The sequence below is a fragment of the Schistocerca serialis genome, chromosome 9 (genome assembly GCF_023864345.2).
Source record: "Schistocerca serialis cubense isolate TAMUIC-IGC-003099 chromosome 9, iqSchSeri2.2, whole genome shotgun sequence".
NCBI classification, from domain to species: Eukaryota; Metazoa; Arthropoda; class Insecta; order Orthoptera; family Acrididae; genus Schistocerca; species Schistocerca serialis.
The window spans coordinates 435,295,137-435,309,357 of NC_064646.1; the positions used below are offsets into that span (position 1 = coordinate 435,295,137).

A 14,221-nucleotide genomic window follows, 5' to 3' on the forward strand; every position below is an offset into this window, starting at 1 on the left:
CCCCACCAACGGCAAGGTCCAGGACATATTAAAGAAATACACTGAAGCACGAAAGAAACTGATATAGGCATGCGTATTCAAATACAGAGATAAGTAAACGTGCAGAATACAGTGCTGTGGTCGGCAACGCCTATATAAGACTAAAAGTGTCAGGTGCATTTGTTATATTGTTTACTGCAGGTTATCAAGAGTTAAGTGAGTTTGAACATGGTGTAATAGTCGGCACAGTAGTAATGGGACACAGCATCTCCAAGCTAGTGATAAGGTGGGGATTTTCCCGTATGACCATTTCACGAGTGTACCGTGAATATCAGAATCCAGTAAAACATCAAATCTCCGACTTCACTTTGGCCGGAAACAGATCTTGCATGAACGGAAGCAACGACGACTGAAGAGAATCATTCAGTGTGACAGAAGTGTAACCATTCTGCAGATTGCTCCAGATTTCAATGCTGGGCCATCAACAAGTGCCAATGTGCAAACCTTTTGACGAAACATCATTGATATGGGCCTTCGGAGCCGAAGGCCCAGTCGTGTACCCTTGATGACTGCACATCACAAAACTCTATGCCTCGCCTGGACCCGTCAACACCGACATCGGATTGTTGATGACTGGAAACATGTTGCCTGGTTGGACGAGTCTCATTTCAAATTGCATCGAGCAGATGGACGTGTATGGGTATGGAGACAACCTCATGAATCCGTGGACACTGCATCTCAGCAGGGGACTGTTTAAGCTGGTGGATGCTCTGTAATGGTGTAGGGACTGTGCAGTTGGATTGGTGTGGGACCCCTGATACGTCTAGATATGACTTCAACAGGTGACACGTACGTAAGCATCCTGTCTGATCACCTGCATCCATTCATGTCCATTGTGCAGTTGAGGGACTTGGGCAATTCCAGCAGGATTTAAGTATCAGTAAATGAAAACTGGCTCAACTGGGTATAATTTGCTATGAAGCAGCATCTGTTAGGCAGTTACTATCCCATGCAAGCCTCTCATCTCTGTATAACTACTACATTCTACATCCTAGAATCTGCTTACTGCAGTCACCTCTTAGTCTTCCTCTATGATTTTTATCCCCTCATCTTTTCCTCCAGTATTAAATTGTTGATCCTTTGATGTCTCAGAATGTGTTGTATCAACCAGTCCCTTCTTCTAGTCAGGTTGTACCACAAGTTTCTTTTCTCCCTAATTATATTAAGTTCCTCCTCATTAGTTATGCAACTACCCATCTAATCTTCAACATTCTTCTGCAGCACCACAGTTCAAAAGCTTCTATTCTCATATTGGCTAAACTGTTTATTGTCCATGTTTCATTTCCATACATGGATCACTGCAGACCAATACTTTCATAAAAGATTCCCTGACACTTGGATGTTAACAAATTTCTCTTCTTCGGAAATGCTTTACTTGCCATTGGCAATCTACATTTCACCTCCTCTCTATTTCAGCCATCAGCAGTTACTTTGCTGCCCAAATAGCAGATGTACTCTACTAATTTTAGCATCTCATTTCCTAATCTGATTCCCTCAGCATTACCTGATTTAGTTCGACTACATTCTGTTATTCTTGTTATGTTTTTGTTATGTTCATCTTATATCCTCATGTAAAGACTCTGACCATTCTGTTCAACTTCTCATCAAAGTTCTTTGCTGTTTCTGACATACTTACAGTGTCTTTCTTATCCATGGACATTAATTCCTACTCTCCAGTATCCAAACTGACCATACCCAAGGTTGACTTCTACCAGTTTTTCCAGTCTTCATCTGTAAAGAATTCATGTTAGTATTTTGCAACCATGGCTTATTAAACTGATAGTTTAATAATATTCACACGTGTCAGCACCTGTTTTCCTTGGACTTTGAATTATTATGTGTGACACAGGTTATATTCCCTATCTAACCTGTGTCACACATCTTGTACACCAAACAGAATAGTTTTGTCAATTGGCTCTCCCAAGGCTGTATATAATTTGACTTAGGTCTTTCACTGCTCTGTTAAATCCTGCTTTCTTTGGAATTGGAATTATGTTGTTCTTGAAGTGTGAGGTATTTCACCTGTCATGTACATTGTTTATACCAACTGGAATAGTTTTGTCATGGCTGGCTCTCCCAAAGCTGTAAGTAGTTGGACTGGGTCTTTCAGTGCTCTGTCAAATTCTTTCTCGCAATACCGTATCCCTCATCTCAATTTCACCTACTTTGTCCTCCATTTCTATAATATTGCTCTTAAGTACATCTCCCGTGTATAGGCCCTGTATATACTCCTTCTTCCTTTCGGCTTCCCCTCGTTTGCTTAGGAATGGTTTTCTATATGAGTTCTTGATATTCATACAGGGGCATCTCTTTTCTCCAAAGGCAACTTTAAGTGTAAGGATTCCCTTAGTGATATATGCTTATGAATCCTTACACTTGTCTTGCTAGTCATTTTGCACTTACTGTCAATTATTTTTTTTAGATGTTTGTATTCCATTTCATTTGCTTCATTAAATACATTTTTATGCTTTCTCATTCCATTAATTAAGTTTTATACCTACTGTGTTACCCAAGAATTTCTACTACATGTTGTCTTTTCACCTATTTGATTATCTGCTGCTTTCACTATTTCATCTCTCAAATCTACCCATTCATCTTCTGCTGTGTTCCTTTCCCCTGTTCTTGTCAGTTTTGCCTAATGCTCCCTCTGAAACATTCAGCCACCTCTGGTTCTTTCAGCTTATCCAAGTCTTATATCCTTAATTCCCCACCTTTTTGCAATTTCTTTAGTTTTAATCTACAGTTCGTAAGAAATAAATTGTGGTCAGTCGACTACTGCTCCTGGAAATGTCTTACAATTTAAAATCTGGTTCCAAAGCCTCTGTCCTACCATTACATAATCACTCTGAAACCTGCAGGTGTCTCCAGGTCTCTTCCATATGTACAACCTTATTTCATGATTCTTAAACTAAGTGTTGGCAATGCTCTGTGCAAAATTGTACCAGTCGGCTTCCTGTTCCATTCCTATTCTCCAGTCCATATTCAACTACAATTTTATCTTCTCTTCCTTTTTCTACTGTCGAATTCCATTCCCCCATCACAATTAAATTTTCGTCTCCCTTAACTACCTGAACATTTTCTTTCATCTTACCATGCATATCTTCAATCTCTTCATCTACAGAACTAGTTGGTGTATAAACTTGTGCTACTGTTGTGAGTATTGGCTTTGAGTTTATTTTGGCTACAGTTGTGTGTTCACCACGTTGTTCATAGAAGCTTACCCACATTCCTATTTTCTTACGTAGTATAAAACCTACTGCTGCATTGCCCCTATTTGATTTTGTATTTATAACCCTGTATTCACCTGACCAAAAGTCTTGTTCCTCCTGCCACCAAACTTCTCTAATTCCCACTATATCTAACTTTAACCTATCCATTTCCCTTTTTAAATTTTCTAACCTACCTGCCCGATTATGGGATCTGACATTCCACGCTCCAATCCATAGAACGCCAGTTTCCTTTCTCCTGAGAACAACGTCCTCTTGAGTAGTCGCTGCCCGGAGATCCGAATGGGGGACTATTTTACCTCCGGAATGTTTTACCCAAGAGGACACCATCATCATTTAATCATACAGTAAAGCTGCATGCCCTCGGGAAAAATTACGGCTGTAGTTTCCCCTTGCTTTCAGCTGTTCGCAGTACCAGTGCAAGGGCGTTTTGGTTGATGTTAAAAGTCCAGATCAGTCAATCATCCAGACTGTCACCCATGTAACTACTGAAAAGGCTGCTGCCCCTCATAAGGAACCACATGTTTCTATTTAGCCTCTCAGCAGACAACCTTTTGTTGTGGTTGCACCTTTGTATTGCTGAGGCACGCAAGTCTCTTCACCAGTAGCAAGGTCCATGGTTCATAGGGGTCATCTGTATTCTCATTGATCACAAAGTGTGAATTTTTCTGGTCCTTTCGTATTAGGTATTTCCATTTCTATTCCATTGCATTCATTTACTTGAAACCAGAATTCATTGTCCACGAAGTAGACTCTTGATGGTAAATAATGTATGACAGCATGCACATTTACCACCCATGTCAGTGTAGCGATTGAGAGGCACTGCTTTCAAAGAATTTGGAGATCTAAGTTAAACTTGAAGTAAAGATGAAATGAAAAACATTGCACTTTTCCTACAGTAGTGGCGAGGTCCATTTTTGCAACGATACCATGCAGCGCAGTACAGATGGGCCCAACAACATGCCGAATGGACCGCTAAGGATTGGCATCACGTTCTCTTCATCGATGAGTGTCGCATATACCCTCAACCAGACGTGTTTGGAGGCAATCTGGTCAGGCTGAATGCCTTAGACACACTGTCCAGCAAGTGCACCAAGGTGGTGGTTCCCTGCTGTTTTGGCATGGCTGATGTGGGCCAACATATGCCGCTGGTGGTCATGGAAGGTGTCGTAACGGCTGTATGATATGTGAACGCCTTCCCCCGACTGATAGTGCAACCATTTTGGCAGTATATTGTCGAGGCATTCATCTTCATGGACGACAATTCGCGTCTCCATCGTGCACATCTTGTGAATGACTTCCTTCAGGATAACAATATTGCTTGACTAGAGTGGCCAGTATGTTCTCCAGACATGAACCCTATCAAACATGGCTGGAATAAATTGAAAAGGGCTGTTTATGGACGACGTGACACTCCAACCATTCTGAGGGATCTACGCCAAATCGCCGTTGAGGAGTGGGACAATATGGACCAACAGTGGCTTGATGAACTTGTGGATAGTATGCCACAATGAATACAGGCGTGCATCAATGCAAGAGGATGTGCTACTGGGTGTTAGAGGTACCGGTGTATACAGCAATCTGGACCACCACCTCTGAAGGTCTCGCTGTATGGTGGTACGACATGCAATGTGTTGTTTTCATGAGCAATAAAAAGAGTGGAAATGATGTTTATCTTGAGCTCTCTTCCAATTTTCTGCACAGGTTCCGGAACCCTCCGATGCAAAACTTTTTATGATGTGTGTACATTGCTACTACATTTAGGTTATAATGTTGTTAATGTATTTTGTCGCTCAGTTGTGTTTTCTCATTTGTTGCAGGACGCTTCTTCTAAGCCAGCAGCAACAGTGAAACATGCTCTTTTTGCTGATTCCTCTGTTGATTCTTTTTACCCTAGTAAGAAATCAGACAGTAAAAACTCTGCAAAAGGAACAAGAGAGCCTATAAAACAGTAAGTTTTTATCTCTTATATACGTACAATACCTATATATGCAATTTAACAACAAAAGCAATCCATTATTGACAAAATTGTTTAATTGGATAGATAAAAAATTTACTCACCAAGCACCAACTGAGCAGACAATAAAAGACAGTTGTAATTGGCAAGCTTTCAGAGCCAATGGCTCCTTTCTTGAGACAAGGGTTGAAGGGGAAGGAAGAGGGGTGAAGGAAAAGGAGTGGAGAGGTCTAGGAAAAGGGGTAGATTTTGGGAAAGTCACCCAGAACTGCGGGTCAGGAGAGATTTATTGTATGGGATGAGGAGGGAAGACTGATTTTTGGGGACTGCATAGGACAAGATTTGAAAATGTGAGAGCTTACAGGTGGAAGACAGGATAATATGTAGATAGAGATTACTGTCTAAACATCATGCATGAGTTAGTAAGAGTTAAAAAAAGAAGTGCATTGTACGTAACGGAAGTGGGAGGGGGCACTGAAAAATAGGCGGAAAAGACAATGAAAGATGTAGAAAACTAAAACGGAGTGAAGCAAAGAGTAGTTACAATGAAGAAATGCTGAGACGGAAGAAAGTAACGTAAATTAAGGCCATACGGGTGGTGAGAACCAAAGACATGTTGTAGTACTAGTGCCCACCAGCGGAGTTCTGAGAATCTGATATCTAGGGGAAGAATCTTTATGGCACATGTGGTGAAACAGGCACCGAGGTCACGACTGTCATGTTGAAGAGCATGCTCTGCAACAGGATATTGTGAGTTGCCAGTATACATCCTCTGCCTGTGCCCATTGATTCTAATTGATAGTTTGGTGGTAGTCATTCCAATGTAGAAGGCCAAACAGTGTTTACATAACATCTGATATGACGTTTGTCGTCTCGCAGGTGGCTCTCCTTTTGATAGTATGTCTTTCCAGTTACAAGACTGTTATAGGTGGTGGTACGGGGGTGCATAGGCCCTGAAATAAAATCCATTCTGTCTGAAATTTTTCCTACCACATCTAGAATAGCTTTCCATTGCCCTTCCAATCTTCGCAGTATTCTTGTCAGACCTTATGCTCCTTCTGCACCCTTCTCCCTACGCAATGGCTACTAACTCTTAAGACGGTCCCTGCTGGAAGACTTACCCTATGAACCCTCCTACCACCACCTATAACAGTCTTGTAACTGGCAAAACATAAACTATCAAAGGGAGATTCACCTGCGAAACGACACATCATATACAGCTGTTATATGTAAACACTGTTCGGCCTTCTGCATTAGTATGAATGGGCATAGGCAGAGGGTGTATACTGGTAACTCACAATAGAGCATGCTCTACAAGATGACATTCGTGCCCTCAGCACCTACCGTATTTACTCGAATCTAAGCCGCACTTTTTTTCCGGTTTTTGTAATCCAAAAACCCGCCTGCGGCTTAGAATCGAGTGCAAAGTAAACGGAAGTTCTGAAAAATGTTGGTAGGTGCCGCCACAACTAACTTCTGCTGCCGAATTATGTAGCGCCACACAGGCATGCTTTGCAGGCACAAAGGTACTGGCGACAAAACCTGTGCATCAGTAAATTAAAAAAAAAAAAAAGGTGTAAGACGAGCTTTTTTTCACCGCCCCGAGTTTCAACCACTGTTCGACCACTGCATTTTCATACATTGTCCAACGAAGTAAATACAAATTCCGTATTGTTCATCTTCGAATGTAGCAGCATTACAAGGTACTACGAAAATCCGACTGGCAAGATTGTTTGGGATGTTTGTCAATATGGCCAACTCTACGTTCTGAATTTTTTCCTACCTGTGACAAGAGATCGTTGCTAATAAGAACTTTTATGAATTGTGAATTGCATGCAGTATTCTTTTCGTCATAAGAATAATACCGTACGAATATAAACATGTTGCCATGTATTCTTTCGTGTTTGCTGCTATCTCATTTAAATCCTGTCTGCCTAATAAACTACGAAACTAGGGTAAGACTACAGCAAACGCGGAATAATATACATATCATGCCATGTTTATACTCGTATTGTTCTTATGCCTAATAGGGATACAGTCAGAAATGAAGCACGACAATTGACAAGATTTTTAAACCTAAGATGACTAATTTCTGTGCAGAATGTAATGTACTACAGAGGCGCCTGCAAAGATTTTCAACCGGAGAAAAATTTTCGCTAAACTCTCGTTCAGAACATCTTCTATCATACACAGTCTATTATTTGGTTCTTGTTGATCATTATCAAAGAAAGCAGCAGTGTAAGTAACAGCAAATAGCAAGCAGTCTCTTGCCATTGTTTTGCTAATGAGCCGTTTTTTTTTAAAAAAAGTGGTGGTAGCGCGCACAAAAGCAAGCCATGCTGCGAGCGGCAACAGGTCGTAAACACTCACTATCAGAATGCGACAAACAATGCATGACACAGTACAGTAATGCATTTTCAGCTTAGAGTGACGTAAACATCTATAACAAAGAGAACGACATTTACCAGATCAAAGAAAAATAAGCAATCAATTCTAACCAGACGAAGCACGTGAAAAAGGAATGGTACCCATATAAATAGGTACGGAGCACCTGACGCATAGCAATGGCTACATGGTAAAGCTTAACTGCTAAGCTTAAGACTCGAACCAAACTACTGTAGCTGTATAGTCATTCATTCGACCTAAATTGTGTCTCGTATTACAGTGGACCAACTTTTTCGATTTGAGTCTAAAACTTTTCTCTCCCTTGGAATTTCGAGTCTCAAATTTCAGCTGCGGCTTAGAATCGGGAAAATTTTTTTTCCCTTGATTTCGAGTCTCATTTTTCAGGTGCGGCTTAGATTCGAGTGCGGCTTAGATTCGAGTAAATACGGTATTTCACCACAAGTGTCATCTGGATTCTTCTCCCAGACACCAGCTTCTCAGAACTCAGAAGGTGGAAACCATTCACTCCATTTTAGTTTTCTACAGCTTTCGTTGTCTTTCCTGTCTATTTTTCGCTGCTCCCCTCCCACCTCTGTTACGTACTCTTATTAACTCATGCATGATGTTTAAGCAGTAATCCCTGTCTACATATTACCCTGTCTTCCACCTTTAAGCTCTCAAGTTTTCAAATCTCTGTGTGATGCGGTTGCCAACAATCAGTCCTTCCTTCTCATTCATTATGCTAAGTTCCTCCTGACCCACAGTTCTGAGTGACTTGACCGAAATCTATCCCTTTTCCTTCACCTCTCCAGTCCTTTTCCTTCACCTCTCCAGTCCTTTTCCTTCACCTCTCCAGTCCTTTTCCTTCACCTCTCCAGTCCTTTTCCTTCACCTCTCCAGTCCTTTTCCTTCACCTCTCTTCCTTTCCCCTTAAGCTCTTCTGCCTGAAAAAAGGAGCCACTGGTTCCGAAAACTTGACAATTACAGTCGTCTTTTATGTGTGTGTTCTGCCACCTCTACATGCAGTTTGATGTATCATTTCCAGAGGTGTCTTCTTAAACTGATTGTGGTAGTAGACAGTGTCAACTACTTCTCTTGATTGTCATAACAGTTTTAAAAAAAAATGAAATACTGCCTGGTTTATAACTAGAATTGTCCATCAACAACAACAATGACAACAACAACATTGTTGTGCTATTGTGTATTCATTGTGATGATTCAGTTTACCATACTGTGCTTGATATTTCTAAGGTCAGTCTTTTTCTCCCCTGTTGTGTTGTGGCGTGACATATAACAAATAGTGAAAAGTCCCAAAGAAATACATAAATTGCAAGGATTTCTGAGAAAGTAATGCACTACGTTTTTTTCAACAATTATTTATTGAACACAGTGAAATGTACAAACAAGAAAGAATTATGTTTCTTCTATAATCTCTATCTTTCCACTAATTTCCTTCCCATTCTATTGTCTTTCTCCAGCGAGGCACAAGGATGTGTATGCCATGTGGGTATCACTCCTTGTTCTGGTCTTCAAGCCATTTCTTTATTGCACATATCACTTCATCATCATTCTTGAGGTGTTCTTCATGAGTGGCATCCTTTAATGACCCAAGCAAGTGAAAGTCTGAGGGAGTTAGATCAGCATTGTAGGGTGAATGGTGTAACTTTGTCGAAATCTGTTTAGTGATATTTTGAACTTGTGTTAGATCAACTATTACCATTTTGAATCAATCAATCACCTGGGTTGTTCTGGAGCTGAAGTCACTGGAAGCACCTTTTGAGTTTCGTTTATGTGTTCACTGGTTTTTGGCACCGTGAATGAACTTATCAACTAGCTGCATATTATCAGGTGTGACAGCCATGGATTTCCTCCCTGAGCACTGCAAATCTCAGAGTTCTATCGAATGGCCTCTTTGCCCAGCGATTGACTGTACTTCTGTCAGTTTCAACTGCACACAAATGTTTGTGAGAGTTCCCAACAGTTTATTTCTCCACACTGAGAAATGTAGTGATGACACACTGCTTGTAACATATGTCACATACAGTTGTCATTTTGAAACTCTGCTGCGGCTATGCTATCTCTCGGAGGAAACATAAAATTTATGTGGGCCTTCCGGAAAATTCAAATAATGTATATCTCGTTTCGCGTTAGTGCTGATGTTGATGAGTTAGAAAAAAAATGTTGTTTGTTATTTTCTGGACATATACAAATATCTCATATATAAATATATATGTGGCACCATTCTATTATAGTTTTATACTCTCATTGGTTTTTCCAGCAGTTAGTATGCGGATAAACTGGCATTTGTTACACTATGTGGGCAACTTGGCTTTGTCATCCATATATACAGAGTATTTCTGCAGCTTTGAAATAAACTTTCAGAGATTAGGGAAGAGGATGGATAGCAGTGTACCAAGGTCAGTACTAAGACACAAAATTTTCATGTATGAACAAGCAAATGGAAACTGATAGGCCACATATCCATGTCAGATTACTACACTCCATGTTTCTGAGGCAGATTCGACGGCTAAGGGAATCAAGGAAAATGGTACCACAATGAAACAATCAACTAGGACAATAAACTGCAAGGATCCACAAGTTAGATGAACCATTGTTTGCTCTCAGTGATTAGGAGCCTTCAATCAGCATTTCAGTAATTGCCTGTGAAATGTGTGTTGCACATGCAGAAAGTGATATCCAAACATCAGCTCCACTCTCACCATTCACAGACAGTGGAAGCTATATCAGACCACACTTGATTTCTTCTTGTGATGTCATGTAAATGCCATAATGTTCAAGACTCTGCCAGAGATGAAGCAGAACACTAAACTAGAATTCTCACTGCCTGCAAGATTGTTCATATAGGCACTGTAGAACTTTGTTCTAAAGTGTCATGGCTTCATAGAAATTGTGGGTGTTGCTTTGAACAGTTATTTTTACTGAAGCACCTTAAGTCAGTGGTTTTTTTAACAACATTTTTTAGTGCAGTCTTGTGCACAGTGTCAATGCATAATAGGTATTGTGGAAGATTTAATTTCCTTCAGGATTCATACAAAATATTTGTAATTACTTCCTGTACTTGCCTAGAAATGTTGCAGTAACAATTGCAGTGAAAGTGGACTTGAAATTGCAAATACCACCCTCAGTGAAAATTTGTGATCCTAATTCAGGGTGTAAAGGCCCGGGGCAACTGGGAAATCTGAGAAAAACTGGAGTTTTTTCAGCTGGGAAAAACCCAGGAAAAATTTGGGGATGTTTTTAAAATTCCATGAATTTTTTATTGTTTCAGTATTTAGTAAACTTTTTGGTAATTTCAACTGAAAAAAAAAAAAAAAACTTTAACAAAGAATTTTACTTTGGCCCACTACTGCAGAATAATACTTCAGCAAAAAAATATAAACAAGAGAATAACACCAAAATAAAACTTCAGTTGCGAAGACTTGTTGTTACTATATCTCATTTGGCATGACTCTGGACTTCATTCATGCTATTTAGTAAATCAAAATGTGCTGTAAGTTTTTGCTTTGCAAGCGGCTTAACGTAATCTGTTTACACATTTTTCTTTCACTAACGATGTTTCACCTTCACTCTGACTTTCAGCTCAGATAAGTGCACAGCCTGATGTGGATCTGACATTTTGAATGAAAAGCACATGCTGCAATATAGGAAAAACGTGCATTCATAGCAATTAAATAGTAAGTGATGGAAAATTTGCAGGTTCTAACGCCTGGAAAGTGGAAGGGAAAATGCTGGTGGGGGGGGGGGGGGGGGGGGGTGAGGGTGAGGGTGAGGGAAGAAGGGGGAAGTCATGTCAACAGTCTGTCTCACAATGTACATGTACACTCTGTAAATGACTGTGAAGTGCATGACAGAGGGTATGATCCATTGAACCAGTTATTACAGTTTCTACCTATTCCATTCACATATGGATCACGCGTAGAGGTTGTAGTCTGTTCCTAGAGTCATCATATTCTTAGAGTGCATCAACAATAGGCCTCCAGTGAGAATGAAAAGACTATGAAAAGTTCAGATTGGAATTTCAACAATTATGAAAAGGATAGATTGCTACTCACCCTAAAGATGATAGAGACAGGCACAATAAAAAGACTGTTACACAAGAAGTTTTCAGCCAAACCCTTCTCCAGAAGAGAGAGAGGGGGAAAACAAAACCACACACACACACACACACACACACACACACACACACACACACACACACACACACCTCATGCAGTTAGACCATTATCTATGACTGTTTTAGCTGGACTGCAACTGTTTACATTAAATGAAAGCAGCACTTGAGAGAGTGGCATGCAAGTGTTAGGCACAGCAGAGTATGGGTGTTCAGAAAGTTATAAACCCCTTCTTTCACCTCATCATCGGAGCTGAATCATTGGGACCACAATTAATGCTCACAGGTACTGAGAGACTCCGAAAAAACTCAAACGGGCAATTCAGAACCGGAGAAGAGGAATGTTGAACAAGGGCATACACATTCTCCATGACAACGCTTGCCCACACATCGCTCAGCAAACCGTTGCTCTCCTCCAACAGTATCAGTGGAACATAATCACTCACCCACACTATAGTCCTGACTTGGCACCCAGTGACTATTACCTGTTCCCTAGGTTAAAAGGACATTTGGCTGGAAAGTGATTAAACTCCACCGATGAGGTGAAAGAAGAGGTTCACAACTTTCTGAACAGCATGGCGGCAAGCTGGTATGACATGAGTGTACAAAAACTGCCACACCGTCTACAAAAATGCATCGAAAGATATGGTGATTCTGTCGAAAAATAGCGAAATGTTCAAACTGCAAACTGATGTAAACCATTATAGAAATAAACAGGTGTGTACTTCTAATAAAATGGGAGATCTTACTTTTGGGATTACCCTCGTAAATTCCAGATCTCATTGAATACCATCCTGCATTATTTCATCCACCACAACATTGTCACCAACATCTTCACTTTCAGAAATTCTTGCGGTTTTCCAGCAGTTCACAATAACTTTCAGGAACTAGCAATCGTGTCACAAGCCTGCTTCACATTGAAATTGTAGTGATTGCTCACCTTTCTTTCACTGTTTACGATAATGTGTTGAACTAAATGTGAACAGTATTTTGTGTTAAAGTTCTTAAGTACCTCCATATTCAGTGGCTGAAGAATTAAAGTAGAGTTGGGGGGAAGTAGCATATTTCAACATTCTTCAATGCTGGCATGTTGTTATGCACACTAAAATTATCCATCAGTAATGCAATTTTCTTATTCTTCATTGACATCTCTTTATCAAGCGAAAGCACCCACTCACTAAAAAGAGTGGATGTCATACATCTTTTCAATTTGCCTTGCAGTTGACTGCAATAAAATAATTCACATTTACATTATGACTGTAGCAAAACATTACAGCTGAGGCTATACTGTACTGATTTAACTTATAAATTAAAGGGAGGTAAAAGAAAATGTATGTACCCTCTTAACCTGGTAAACTTCTTACATTTCTGAAGCACCGTGGGTTTGCTGATCGTCTGATCACGAGTGGCGTTAGTTTGTGTGTCCTATGTGTCCCTGGCGCGTTGGTGCAGAGAACAGTTAGGCGTACTTTAGACTGGTTCCCTCCTTTACATTTTTCTCCTCTAAAGGCTTTAGTCTTCTCTGGTATCAGTTGATAAAACAATCCTCTCTGGCATCAGTTGATAAAACAATCCCATCTCATCTGTGTTGTACAAGTTTTAAGGACTGTATTTTTCTAACAGTTTACACATGGTGTTTTACCTCCAAAATTCTGCATCATCTATAGGTGGTGACTTTTCTTCTCCTGAAATCTCTTTGAAAATGATCCCATGCCTGTTTTTAAATCTTTGCAATCATCTGTTACTTGCCTTAAAATTATTATTTTTCTTGAAGGGCTAAATTTGCCACTTACAAAATTTTCTTTTATTTCCTTTCGTTTTTTAAGGAATGTAGCTAATGTTGATTGTGCAAGTCCATGCTTCCCCGCCACGTCTACTACTTTCATTCCAATATAACTGTCTTTCAAAACCTCCATTTTTGTCTCCAACCTTATTTGTATCTGAGTTCCACTCATTGTCCAAATATTAGCGAAGTCGAAAGCGTTTACATCAACTAAAAACATTGACAGATTGCAAAAATCATGGAGCTAAGCTATACATCAGCTCAACAAAACACTTTTGTTTGCTACTGAAGCTAGACAGTGGACAAACTAAACACACTTTCAAACAAAAGAGCTATTGAGTGTTTGATGCTCAGCACAGCTCGTCCATGGCTGTAAGCTTCTCTTTACTGCTAGAATAAAGACAGTACTGTATTGTGTAGTGAAGCTTCTTGAAATGAAATGAAAATCTAGTAGTTAATAAACAATACCTACTGCTATAGTGAGCTTCTTAGAAATAGAAAATAGTAAATTCTCTAAATTTTGTCTTTGTTATAACAGGGTGTTGCTAAATTTACTTCATCGTAGTAATGAGGGGTAATTAACATACTACACATAAGAAATCAGTAGTTCCCATATAAAATTATCACTGTATCCAGGTTTATCAGTCTGTTATACAGAGGTTTGATTGTACTACATTCAGTACCGTATTTACTCGAAT

The 14,221-nt window shown here is 39.9% G+C and overlaps 1 protein-coding gene across 5 annotated transcripts in view; it reads left to right on the top strand.

Annotated features, from left to right (window-relative positions):
- Positions 1 to 14,221, top strand: part of LOC126418458 (protein piccolo-like) — a 344,054-nt gene that overhangs the window by 298,163 nt on the left and 31,670 nt on the right. For all 5 annotated transcript variants that reach the window (XM_050085227.1, XM_050085225.1, XM_050085226.1 and 2 more), the window contains one exon: positions 5,087 to 5,217. In XM_050085227.1, coding sequence (XP_049941184.1) covers positions 5,087 to 5,217 — 131 coding nt within the window. The remainder of the gene's footprint in view (positions 1 to 5,086; positions 5,218 to 14,221) is intronic.